The sequence below is a fragment of the Cygnus atratus genome, chromosome 2 (assembly GCF_013377495.2).
Source record: "Cygnus atratus isolate AKBS03 ecotype Queensland, Australia chromosome 2, CAtr_DNAZoo_HiC_assembly, whole genome shotgun sequence".
NCBI classification, from domain to species: Eukaryota; Metazoa; Chordata; class Aves; order Anseriformes; family Anatidae; genus Cygnus; species Cygnus atratus.
In genome coordinates, this window is record NC_066363.1 from 29,478,618 (window position 1) to 29,491,249 (window position 12,632).

General features: G+C 42.3%; 1 protein-coding gene across 1 annotated transcript; it reads left to right on the forward strand.

The window, feature by feature from the left end:
• Nucleotides 1-10,153: 10,153 nt before the first annotated feature.
• On the forward strand, nt 10,154-12,064 carry ARL4A (ADP ribosylation factor like GTPase 4A). Its single transcript, XM_035545461.2, has 2 exons — nt 10,154-10,264; nt 10,356-12,064. Exon 2 carries the CDS (start codon nt 10,421-10,423, stop codon nt 11,021-11,023), a length of 603 nt encoding a protein of 200 aa, XP_035401354.1. The 5' UTR covers nt 10,154-10,264; nt 10,356-10,420; the 3' UTR covers nt 11,024-12,064.
• Nucleotides 12,065-12,632: the final 568 nt, after the last annotated feature.

Below are 12,632 nucleotides of genomic sequence, written 5' to 3' on the forward strand. Positions count from 1 at the left end.
TACACTGGGGAACCAGAATCTAGTGACATGGCTTCAGAGTGTTGAGGGATCCTGTCCGCTGCAAAGTGTATGAACCGAGAGGACCAAAAAGTCTCTGCCGACTACAAGTGCAAGGATTACAGTAACTGCTGAATACCTTGTTCGTTTGAGACCTTGTTTTTGCATTTTAATGGTATCTCCACCAGCAAAACTTCTGCTGGCTGCTGCTACTGGTTTCACATAAAAGGGAGGATTTCATGGTTCTCTAACAATGAAAGCTTAGAGCTGGGGAGTTCACAGTGACTGCAATGGTTCTCGTTTTATCTCAACTCCGAATTATCACAGGTCTGAAAAATGCAGGAAGATGTATACACTTTATGTGCTAGACTGCTGGGCCTTCAATCAACCCTCAGCAAAGGACCCAGAGGTCAATGATTTGGAGGGAGTGCGGCGTTGCTCGTGTAAAAAAAACCTTTCTGTGGATTTGTGGTGAGATGAAAGCCTGGGCAGGTGTCAGCATCCCTAAACAAAAGGGCTGGGCCCTGAAGTGAGACTCAGCAGGTAGGATCTCTAAGACTTAATAACAGGCTTTAGCAGAAAGATCTACAGTTTCAAAGGCCTTCCACCATTAAAATGGGAGGAAGGGATGCAACCATTTGTCCTCTTTAAAGCTCTCTTTGAGAGAGAAAAAAAATCTCTTTGAAAGAAAATCTTTGAAAGAAAAAAAAAAATCTCTTTAAAAATCTCTTTGAAGATTCAGATTGAGCTTGTATGTATTCATGTGCTGTATGCATCATACATCTATCATATTTCTCTTCATCTGAAATCCAAAGAATTCCAAGCATGAAGAACTCCCTAAATTCTGTTTCTTCCTTTCTGCTTATATGTCCACACTTTTTTTCCCTTATGCATAGAGGTATTACTTATTTTCCTCATATATCCTGACAGTAGGGAGGCCTCAAATGGGAAAAGCAAATTGAAAATACATTTATATACATCTTTATAGCATCCTGCTTCTGCTTCCAAGACTTCCGCTTGGACTCTTTCTAATCTCCTAATCTTCTGTGTCCCACCTTGGTAGAGGTGTAGGAGAAGACCTCCAAAGAGATGATGAACCAGGGAGCTTACCTTGCAGAAGTCCAAGTTACTGGCTCCTGCAGTATTGTCTCTATCCGCTATCTCCACTTAACACGACAATTAAAATCTCAGCTAAACAATCTGTTCCTCCCTGAAGGTGTGTATCTGCCTGCCTTCCTTCGCTTAAAGCCTGTTAAGTAGTGTGGCATGGCCATGAGAGCCAGAACGGTGGAAACCTACGTGCTGATAAACGGCTGTGATGTCAACATAAGGCACAGAAATGTATGTATTTAAAAATTAATATTTCAGCAGGTTTCTACATAAATAGAGTTTACAACTATGGTGGCAACAGCTGTAAGGTGCCAGATTCTCTGAAAGACTTCTAGTCTTTTTCAGTGCTACAAAACTGGAACACACAATGTGGTTTGTTTGAATTGTATTCTCTGTGAGATGAAAGCAAAAAAAGATTTTGCAGAGACAGCTTTTACAAGGTCTTCAAAGTGAGTTTACTGTTGTTTTCATCCAAGAATTGAAACCTTGGAGCATGAAAGCTTTCTGCCCAGCACACCTATGCTCAGCTTTCAAATCAATTTTCAAATGAATCAGCTTTTAAATTTAGCAGCAAACAGTAGCCCCAACCTTGCATTCATTTTAGTAATTTTGAGATTTGCTGTTAACTTAAAAAGAAGACATGGTGACCCGATAAGACTGCAAAATTCTTGAGTACAGATGAGCAATGAGTTGAAATTAGTGCTCTCCTCCCACGCAATGTTTGCCTTCCCTGAAACCATGTCCTTTAATCCTCCTCTCTTCTTTTGTTTGTTTCTTCCTCCTTTTTTTCACCTAAGCATAATGGAAGCTTGTGAGCACCCTAGGCTAAGGGCCGGTTTTACTTTCACAACACCCATAGCACACAATAAACTCTGAGGAGAACTCTTAAGTGTTGTGATTTAGACGAATATCTACGTTTTTAGCTGAAGTGTAGGAAACTGCAGTATCAGATGGCCACTATGTCTCCAGGTCAGAAACTGAGACCTTCATGTGGCAGTTTCTGCTAGTTGGTGAAACTGTCAATGATCCTGGGGAAAGGACTGCTTTTGTTGCACTGAAACTTTGCAGTTCTTATCACCTGCAGCCAAAAAAAACCTTCCTGAGGCTTGAGATCTCGAATGCTTAGCTCTGGTCCACATTCTGCAGGCTGAACTATGACTTTAAAGCTAGCAATCAAAGCAAAGGGAGTATTTGCGCTCTCTCTTCCCCCCGTAAAGCTGATTTTTAACACCTTTCTGATCCAAACCACAATTTAATATATTGGTTAAAATCCAAACTTGTTCAGAGGCTGGATGCAACTGCCATACATCTGTAAAAGCCGTAGACTTGTACCGCTGCTACTACATCATGGCTTGTGTGTGTTGCACCTTGTTTAAAGCTCTTGGGTTGGAAGAGGGAAAGGACAAGGAGGTCTTGGCTCAGAGCTCCTGGAACTTCTTGTCCCCAGTACATCTGCAAATGAAAAGCCAGGCAGAAGCCTGTCCTTCCTTGCAAGTGGTGAATTGTGCCAGGTATCGTTCTGTGTGCAAATGTATGTTTACAGAGATATTTCACTTGCCTAGACTATGTTTTCATTTGTGTTATCTGTTGACTGAGTGAGGCACAGATCTGCCTGGTGATCCAGTGAAAACTCTTGTGCAAATGCCTCAAAACTATAGCACTAAAATGAAGTGACCAGAAAGAACTTGTGGCAGGAAATGAAGCAAGCACTGTGGTGGGTCGGGCTAGCGGACTGCTCATAGAAAGCTGATACGGTCCATTGAGAAACTGAGGTTTACAAAACACCAAGTCGATTCATCTGTTAAAGCATCTATTGTGCTGTTTAATGACATAATTAATGGATTAAAAGTGTTCCTGAATATAAAGAAATTACGACTACACTGCTCAGTTATCAGTCTGAAATTCACAATGAATTGTTGTCTCCTTTAGCAAATTAAAACCAACAAAAACAATGTACCTAGGGAGCCATTCGGTCTTTTTTTACTTGTCTAAGAAAAAGGTGTTTTCAGAATGTCAGAGTAGCTTGGCTCCATATGTATTTTTCTCTAGATGACCAAGGGTTGTTAGGAGCGCTAGTAAGCCCTTATCATTAGGAGCACTGGTAAAGCACAAAGCAGTGGTTGGAGAACATGAAGCAAATTGTTTGTGCCCTATTTCATTGTCTCAGTAGTGATTTATATTAGCTGTTGCCTCCAAACACCAAGCTCAAGAAGCTGTGACGTTATCACTACATTACCTACAACGTTACACACTGAAGCAGAGACTTTTTCAAAGCCCTCTTGGGAGTTTAGGCGTATCTCCCATAAAATTTTATTTCCATACACTGTAATCTTTGTGTAATATTTTTTCTATTGCTGCTATGCCTATTTAGGAGAGATGAGCAACTGAATTTCCACTTTAAGATGTGCACTTAGCTTGATTTCCAGTTACTGCAGATCAACAGCTTGCTTGTTTTCACAGTGGCCCCTGTGCACTGGATTCCCATCTCTGCATGTCCTCTTGGACATAGGCAGTACCAGAAAGACAAAGCGTATCTTTTAAATAAGGACCTGTTGCAAGTGGATGGATTATTGTGGAATAACTGGCTGAAATTACTGTTTCATTCCACAAGCTACCAGTGAGTGATACGTGCCCAAACCATGAGGCTGCTCCGCGTGCCTTTTTGGCTTGATTCCCTACAGAAACAGCCTTACGTAATGGTACACAGCACATCTGTGTTTGTATGTCTAGTTCCATGTAGTTTATAAGAAGTACTAGATAAACGATGTCTTAACAGAGACATTGATGTCGTGAAGACAAATTTCTGCAAACTTTGCAAAAATTCACAGTTTGCATCCATAAGTGCTCTGTGCTCATACCGGATAGAAAACTAGTGAAGCCAGAGGAGCAAAACCCTTTAAGAACATCAGTCTTGCAAAGCCTCGGTCAGAACTTGCATCTCTTTCTCTACTACAGTGAATCAACTGAGATCCAAATTCACAGGGAAATGAGCCTTTGGTTCTGCTGTTCCAAGTGTTTGTTTGCCCCATCTTGTATAATTCCAGCAAATCTCACCACCCTTATAAATGTTATATAGTGCTAAACACTCAGCGAGTTCTTCAGAAAAAGCAAAACTTTAATTGCACTTTTCTGTTTAGCTCTCTTCTTTGCTGCTCGGTGCTAGTAACGTCACTAAGCAAACAGCAGGATCTGATTTACTGCAGGTATCTCAGGTATTATTTTGGAGTGGGGAAAATACCTTCATGTATTAAATTTAGCTATGCAGGAACAGAATAAAGCAGATACTGCCCCTCTGTTTGAAACCGTAGTACTTTCAATCTGCCTGCAAAAGTGCATCCATTATATTAAAGAAAATTGATACGTTTAAAAGTTGTGCAACCCTCTTCAAAGGAAGCATTGTGAGGAGATGGCAGCTTAGAGCGAAATCTCAACTTGAGAGGATTTAAAACCGAATCACTCTCACATACAAAAAAGCTCTGAAGTGCCCACGGCTTTTGCGGGGAGGAAAATATTGGGGGAAAAATAAATCTCTTGGAACCAGTGCTGTAACTGACAATGTTTTCAAGTGGTAGCATTCAGTAGCCCCTTGCTGCCAGCACAAGAGCTTGTTTGACTCAAAGCAGTAGTTCTAGGGAAATAATGGTGTCAGAAACTCAGGGTGAAGGAGTAGGGGGAAGAAACCTGTTGCTGCAGTGAATATAAGCGCAGATGTGTCCTATTAGTATAAAAGTGCAAGCCAAGGCTGTAACGCTTGTATATCATATCACACATAGAACAGTCTTTTGAATTTCTCATGGTCTCACCTTGTGTACTGAAGCATTAAGGTAGGAGGTATTTTTTTAATTTATTAAATGTTTTTGCTGGTGTTTTTGTTGTTGTTGTTGTTGTTTTGTTAGAGGCAGCTGCTTTGTGAAGTAGGGGTAAGGAGATTGATAACCAGGGGTAAATGCAACAGTAATGCTTGCTTAAATTACCTCATAACTAGCTGCGTGTCTGGGTTTGGATTTTGTCATTATAATCTTTGCATAGTGCAAACACAGAATCTATGCCTAACTGCTAATTTTGTGCCGCCATTAAATGAAAAATGAGTATGTTAAGAGTTTTGTGATACGAGCCTGTTAAACGGAGATGCTGCTGGGGAAATGGCCATTGTGCTGCGTTCCACCTGACCTCGGGAGGAAGGCGCACTGCAAACATGCAGCCGTACGCACGGAGAGCGGCCAGGAGGTCCCCTCTGCTCCGCAAACCTGGAGTCTCTGCCATTAGCGCCATCCTGTCAGAGAGCGAAGCAACTAAAATCTACAGAATTTGGAAGGTGGCGATTGTAACTTGAGTCACCGCGAGACAAAACGCTTGCTCACTCAGACTACGGGCATTTATGAATTCGTACCGCTTCTTTTTCAACTAAGACACCTAAGGAGCGTTCAAGATGCAACTCAGTACGACTGTCAGCATCACACAACACATCTTGTTTGTTAGCCAGCTGCATGGCATGATGTTTATTTATGAAAAGGAAAGCAGTAAAATGTAAATGTTAGACTTCATGTGAAGGTACATATGAAAGGCGAATAGATTTAATTAACTGGTCTAATCAGAGCGGTAACTTTAACGCACAGCAATTCCATCTCCTGCTGCTCGAAGCTTTTTTATTTATTGTGAAGAAATAAATTAGATTTTCTACCACCAACTACTTTTTAATAATCAAAGCAAAATAATTCATGCAGCTCACGAGTTATCATAAAAACATTCAGCAGACATAGGAAAGATGACAAAAGGCTTCTTTGTGCAAAACATTTGTATGTCAATTTAAGAGATGGTTTTAAGAGCAAAACGTCCCGTCTTGCAATTTGTCAGCAATTTCATTGTTACTGTTGATTTTCAAAAGGGTTCTCAAAATCAAAATGATAAAAGTGCTGTAGTATTTTAGGTGGGAACTTATCTTCTTTCAGAAACAAATAATGTCACCTCAAAACAATATTTTTTATTTACAATGTTAGATTTAGCATATAATAGAGGAGAAATAGCTTCAATTTTTGAATGTATACAACTAAGCTACAATTGTAAAATATTATTTTGCACCCTAGCCTAGGCCTGTCATGTCATTATACTGAAGTGCAATTGATTTTCTTTTATACACATTGAGAAATCTGCTCAGTTTCCACATGGAGCAGTGAGAATTTACTCTGTGAGGCCGTTAACATGTCTCTTTCATGCAGACAGGGGTGTTGGCATCCCATTACTAGATGGCAGCTATAGATAGCCGGCAGCACAGCCCTTGCAGTAACATCATTCTCCTAGAGACTTCATTCATCTATGTTTTAAAACTAACTCAGCTCCGTGATGCAGATTTCTTCCGCTCACTCCATCTGCATTTGCTTCAGTCCTTTACTGTGCTATATTTCTGGCTGTACCCTCAATATACGGGATTTGGGTTGTTTGTCTTACATTTCACTTTTCATTTGATTTGCATGCTATTCACAACATGAAGTGTTATTAAAAAAAAAAAAAAAGATGATTAGCAATTGAACTGGATAATAAATGCCATTCTGCACTACGGAACGATGATATTCACCAAAATAAAAGGAATACTGTGCTTACCTGGCCAAGGAAATTCAAGCCCACTGGCATTGCTTTGGGAATAATTTCTCACTTCACATATAGCTTTGGAGGCCTGGACCTCCCAAATCTGCCCTGAATCAAATTTACCTATCCCTGGACCTATTCCTATGTAGAAATAATAATAAAATCCTTTCGTACCACTGTGAAGAAGCTACATGCTATTCAGGTAATGCTTCCTTTTCTTAAAACACAAAGGCCTGTCTCAGGCTACCTCCTCTTTGTAGAAAATATTTGAAGACATATGTAGGCTATATGTATGAAGCGTATAAAACATATAGGAAATGTATCTAGAAAACAATGTACTGCCACATGCATTGGTAAATTGATATCAAAGAACTAAAAGCATTTTATTCCAGAGAAACTGTAGGTGTTTTCCTCAATTAAGGAATGCTGAGCCAGAGAGAACTCGGAGCTGGAGATACGAAGTGAGAAAAGTAAGGATAAGTTTGTGAAATGGCCCCACATAGAAATTAGGCCTCTCCTTATTTTGCTTACAGGCTTCACCTGGTTTGAGTCTTTTTACCTCCAGTTGCCTCCCACGTGCAGTTTACAATTATTTTCACCTGTCTTCTAAATAAGAGGTCCCCGTTTAGCTACATACTTGAAAAGGCAGTAAGTGTACTTCTTGCCATACACTTTCTTCGTTCAAAGCTTCTATGGGATAATCAAAGCCTTGCTTTGCCCTTACCTTCAATTATCAGAGGCTGAATGTGTCAGCTTTCTTACCCTCCCACTGATTTAGATACCATTACTCCCTTCCCAGCACCTGGAACACCTGCCCAGTCTGCACGTTTGACTTCTAAAGTAGCATGAAGTGTATGGGAGGAGCTGATCAACTTGGATTGTTATTTAATAGCTGTTTTGCAGGAATGCCTACAGGCATTAATTAAGATCAAGGTGCTAAGCACTGAGAAGACTTACAATGAAGAATAGTCCCTGCCCCAGAGAGTTCATAATTCAGTTTACAGCAAGTTACAACAGGTGGCTAAGATAAATTAAGTGTAGGGAGACGAAAGAGTAGAACAACCTACTTCTCCGTGTTTTTAGACAGTGTGGATCACTTTCATGTATGTATTTATGAATGTAGATATGCTCATTTGCTGTAGATGTTCATTTCTCTCAAGTCTTAATCTTATAATTATCTCCCCAATGCCACAAAGCTCCTCTTCCAAAGAAACACGTCATCTTTAAGATGTCAGATATGTTATACTCTAGAAAATCATCAGTTCTTTATCACTCCTTCTTCAAGGGCACTGAAATCTTATTATGTATTGACTTTTTCAACAAAGCAATAGATAAAGGCAATCTTTCTGTGTTTTATGTTTAAAATTCAAATATCTGTAGTAAAGGTAGTAGCTGGCCCATATCTTCCTTTTGGAATTAATTATAAAATAGATGGTTATTATTAGGCTGTGTAAAGTGGTTTAAGGCTTGGAAGACTATAATATCTAGTGGGCTTATTTTTCCATTAAAATAAGGAAAACAATTTTATAGGTTGAAACAAAGGTCAATTTGATTTATTTTCAACCAGTCAAGTTTTATGAATAAATCTATTTTCTGTACCAATATTCCTTAACGTGGTATTTTTATCTGGTTTCTACCAACTTTAAATTACTGAACACCGTTCATGAAATAATTAAGGCCCAGTTCTACTGTTGCTTTTCTATAGCTTTATATGCTATGCAGCTCCTTATGCTACATAAAGGTACAGTAAAATAGTGCCAAATTAGAAGCCGTACTAGTTGGCATTCGGGGTAGGAACTTAACCCTGTTTTTCCACAGAAGTAAAACCACTTTCCTGTACAAATAGGCCACTTCCTCCAAAGAGTCATCTGCAAGATCAGGATGTAAATAACTAACAAAGATAAAAGCAGTGGAATATCTATCTCAAAGGTAAGCAAATTAGAAATTTTCTATTTTTAGTAGGACTATAATAGATATCAAACCATGTATGCCTACAGCATGCTGTGGCATTTCTGTGGCTATACAATGCCCTTTCACTAATACATTTCTTCTTTTATACATCGTATTTGTGACTTAAAATATAAACTGCAATGTTTTCAAGTGGAAAAAATAATGTAATTGCCAGAATATCCTTAAAAATTCATCCCTTTTCAGCAGCCACATGAAGAAACCTAGAAGTGCTCTAGAAAAAAATGCACGGTTAATATTGAAAATATCACTATTTCTCTCTTACTGGAGCCCAGCAGGTCAAGGACATAGCTGTGAGGATAAGCTAGTGACCCTCTTCTTTCTAGTTATGATACAAAGTAGAGAAAACAGATGCTTGCAACAGTAGCCTTTGGCAGTGCAATAGCTTTAGTTACCAGTCAAATAGATGCTTTCATCAAAAAGAATGGTTTATTTAAATTTTATCTAAGGATTATACATAAACACTTTACTAGTATGCCCTGTTCTGAAGTCATGGCATCTGATCCTTTTGTATGCTAAGAGGCATTTTACACTGAGCTGGTCTAAATCCCACACAGGCATCTGAAAGAAGTAGGCATCTGCATTGCCACAGCTACATTATGACTACGTTCGCAAAAGCACTAAGTGAACAGTGGTGGGGGAAAAAATATGGAGAGACAGCAAGAAAATCTGAGACAAAACACAGCTCCAGGCCTCGTCTGAAACCCTGTCTGCTCTGAAAATAGCACCATGCAAAAATGACTTATTAGACGGCTGTAATTAGTTCTGACTCTGGAAGATTTCAAAGCTCAAATCAGGCTTGGATAGTGAAATGCAGAACTATTTAGCATGGCCTTTTGCTGCGAGGAACCTCCCCTGTAACCCACCCCGGTGCCAGGTACCCACACCCAACACCCCCTTCGCCCTCCTGGAGCCCCAAAATGGCGGCGGCCCCCCCTCAGCGGGACGGGGCGGCACGTCACGTGGTCCCGCCCGCCGCGGGTCACGTGCTCAGCGCGGCGCCGGGGGGAGGCGGGGCTGCGCGTGCAGCCGGTTGCTAGGCGACGGGAGGCGCCCACGGGCGCGGCCGGTGGGGGGGGGGGCTGACGGGACGGCTGGGCCGCCCGAGAGGCCCCCCGGGGCGGCTGGCGGCGCGACGGGCGGCCGGAGAAGGGCGTCGCAGCGCGGCCCCCCCCTGCAGCGCCGCGGTGCGCTGCGAGGAGCGCCCCGCGCGCTGTGAGGCGCCACCGAACCGCTCCCCAGCCGCGCCTAGAGGGGCGGGGCGCCGGCTAGAGTGGCAGCGCCTGCGCCCAATGAGCGCGCGCGGCTCCAGAGGGGGTGTGGCTGCGGAGGCCGCAATCCCCCTCCCTCTTCGGCTGAGGGGGACAAAATGGCGTCCGCGATGAGCGGCAGGAACTGCCGGCCAATCGGCGAGGCGCAGCCCGCCTTTCTCCCCGCCCCCGCCGGGCGGCGGAGCCAATGAGAGGCGCGGGGCGGGGCGAGCGGGGCTAGGCGCGGGCTGGGCGCAGCCCGGCCGCCAGAGGCAGTGGCGGCAGCGGGCGGTGCGGGTGGCATGGCGGTCGGCGCTGCGCTCGCCTCCCCGCGCTGAGGGCGGCGGGGCCGAGCGGTAGGCGAGGGGCACGGCGGGGGTCGGGGGGCTCGGCGCGGGGCCGCAGGGCCGGGCGGGAGTCCAGCTAACGCCGCGTTTGTCGCCGCAGGCTCGGAGCGTAGCGGGGGCCCCGGCGGTGGTGTTGGCAGGCTGCTGTCACCTCTCCGCCCGGCGATGGGGAATGGACTCTCGGACCAGACGCCGCTGCTGTCCAGCCTGCCGTCCTTCCAGTGCTTCCACATCGTCATCCTGGGGCTGGACTCCGCCGGGAAGACCACGGTGCTCTACCGGCTGCAGTTCAATGAGTTCGTCAACACCGTGCCCACCAAAGGATTTAACACGGAGAAAATCAAAGTGACGCTGGGCAACTCGAAGACGGTCACTTTCCACTTCTGGGATGTGGGCGGCCAGGAGAAATTGAGGCCGCTGTGGAAGTCGTACACGAGGTGCACGGATGGCATCGTGTTTGTGGTGGACTCCGTCGATGTCGAGAGAATGGAGGAGGCCAAAACGGAACTTCACAAAATCACTAGGATATCGGAAAATCAAGGAGTGCCTGTCCTTATAGTTGCTAACAAGCAGGACTTGAGGAACTCTCTCTCGCTTTCTGAAATCGAGAAGATGTTAGCGATGAGCGAGCTGAGTTCTTCGACCCCCTGGCATTTGCAGCCTACTTGTGCAATCATTGGAGATGGACTCAAAGAGGGACTGGAAAAACTATATGATATGATAATTAAGCGAAGGAAAATGTTGAGGCAGCAGAAAAAGAAGAGATGAGTTCTATTTTGTCCTTTCTCTTTTAGAGTAGTTACACGGTCAAAATTTGACATGAGACAGCTTCCAAACCCGGGCCTGCTCGTTTGGATGCCGTTAAGCTTAGTTACGTTAAACAATCAGTTGCACAACCTTGCCTCGTGGAAGGCTGTGCAGTCATGGAACTTATTTTTTTTTTAAATAGTCTCTTCTGAGTTTATGGCTCTGCATTATTTCAGAAGCCCAAATAGATGATGTAATACTATCAGGAAATGGATGGATGGGTGGGTATATGTGACATGGACGTCTAAATAGCCAAATAAAACGAGGGTTTTCTGCGTAGTGTTGTATTCATATGTTTGAGGGTGCCCTCTGCAAGCAATTTGCATTGAAGGTGTTCTGTGTTTTTAAACTTCTAATGCTCGTAAGTGGAGTGTTTAGGTGAACATTATACAGCTTTAAAAACATGTATGAAGTTATTTCAAGAGGCTGTTTTTTTATCTTGTTTGGGAATTTCTATGAAAGCTTGGCTACGTGTGTATTTTTTTTTTAATTTGGCACTTTTTGAAATTGAATCATGTTCAATTCAAATACTTGAAACTTAAGTGCTGTGGATTTTTCAACTGATTTGAAAGAGTTTTTTGACAAGTAAAAAATGTAAACAGCACGATGGAGCATGGAAAAGTGGTTTCCCAACATATAGCATGTTTTTGGTATGTAAGTTTTTTTTATTTTTATAGAAGTAACCATTCATCCGTATACATGCACATTAAATCAGGTTTAAGCTATTACTCAAAATTAGTCATCTGTTTTTGAATGATGAGTATTACATCCTCATGCTATCAAATTATAAGTAAATTAATTGCAGTAAAAGAGGTATAAAGAACGACTTTGGCTGTTGTGGTTCTAACCAATGCAGCATTGTTCGCTCTATTGGTGACTTTTTTTGGCAATAAAACTGAAATCGTAATGAAGTAAAGATGGAGTTAAACTTAGCAGAGCACATCTTGTATCTCCCCTAAATACCCCCATTTTATTAAAGTGGTATTGCTATGTCACTTTCAACGTATGCTTTTTTTTTTATCGTGACTCTTAAAGTATTTTGTGGTTAGGAATGTAATAATGCTTTATACACTCAAAACGTTTGACACTGCTGGGAGGGGGGGAGTGGGGGAAGAAGATTTTCAAGATGGGCCTGTGTTCTGCTTTAATTACGCTTTAAGCTGTTCTTGTTTACAGAGTGTGCAAACAGTGTTAACTGGGCAGGATAGTGCTTGACAGAAAAGGGAGGGTAGTTTTTCTTACTGGTACAGAGCTTCAAGTGACTCTTTAGATACTTGGCTAGCAATTAAAAGGGCTAAAACAGAGCCTGGATTTTTAAGACTAACTTTAGTGGTGCTGTAAAAAGTCATCAGAATGTTAGATTCTCTTTAAACTTGTGTTGGAAATACTGAATTTAAAAAAAAAAAAAAGGCGAAATATATATCCTCCTCTTACTCAACCAGCAAAGTAATACGTTTTTTCTTACCTGCTGCCGTGTATCAGGAGGATGACAGCTACAAACCTGAATGTCAATCAGTGTAACTTAAATATGTTTAAAAAAAAAAAAATCAAACTTTTTAACCAGTTCATC

What these genes read in the sequence shown, in the direction of transcription:
- ARL4A (XM_035545461.2), top strand. Translation starts at nt 10,421, where the DNA reads ATGGGGAATGGACTCTCGGACCAGACGCCGCTGCTGTCCAGCCTGCCG.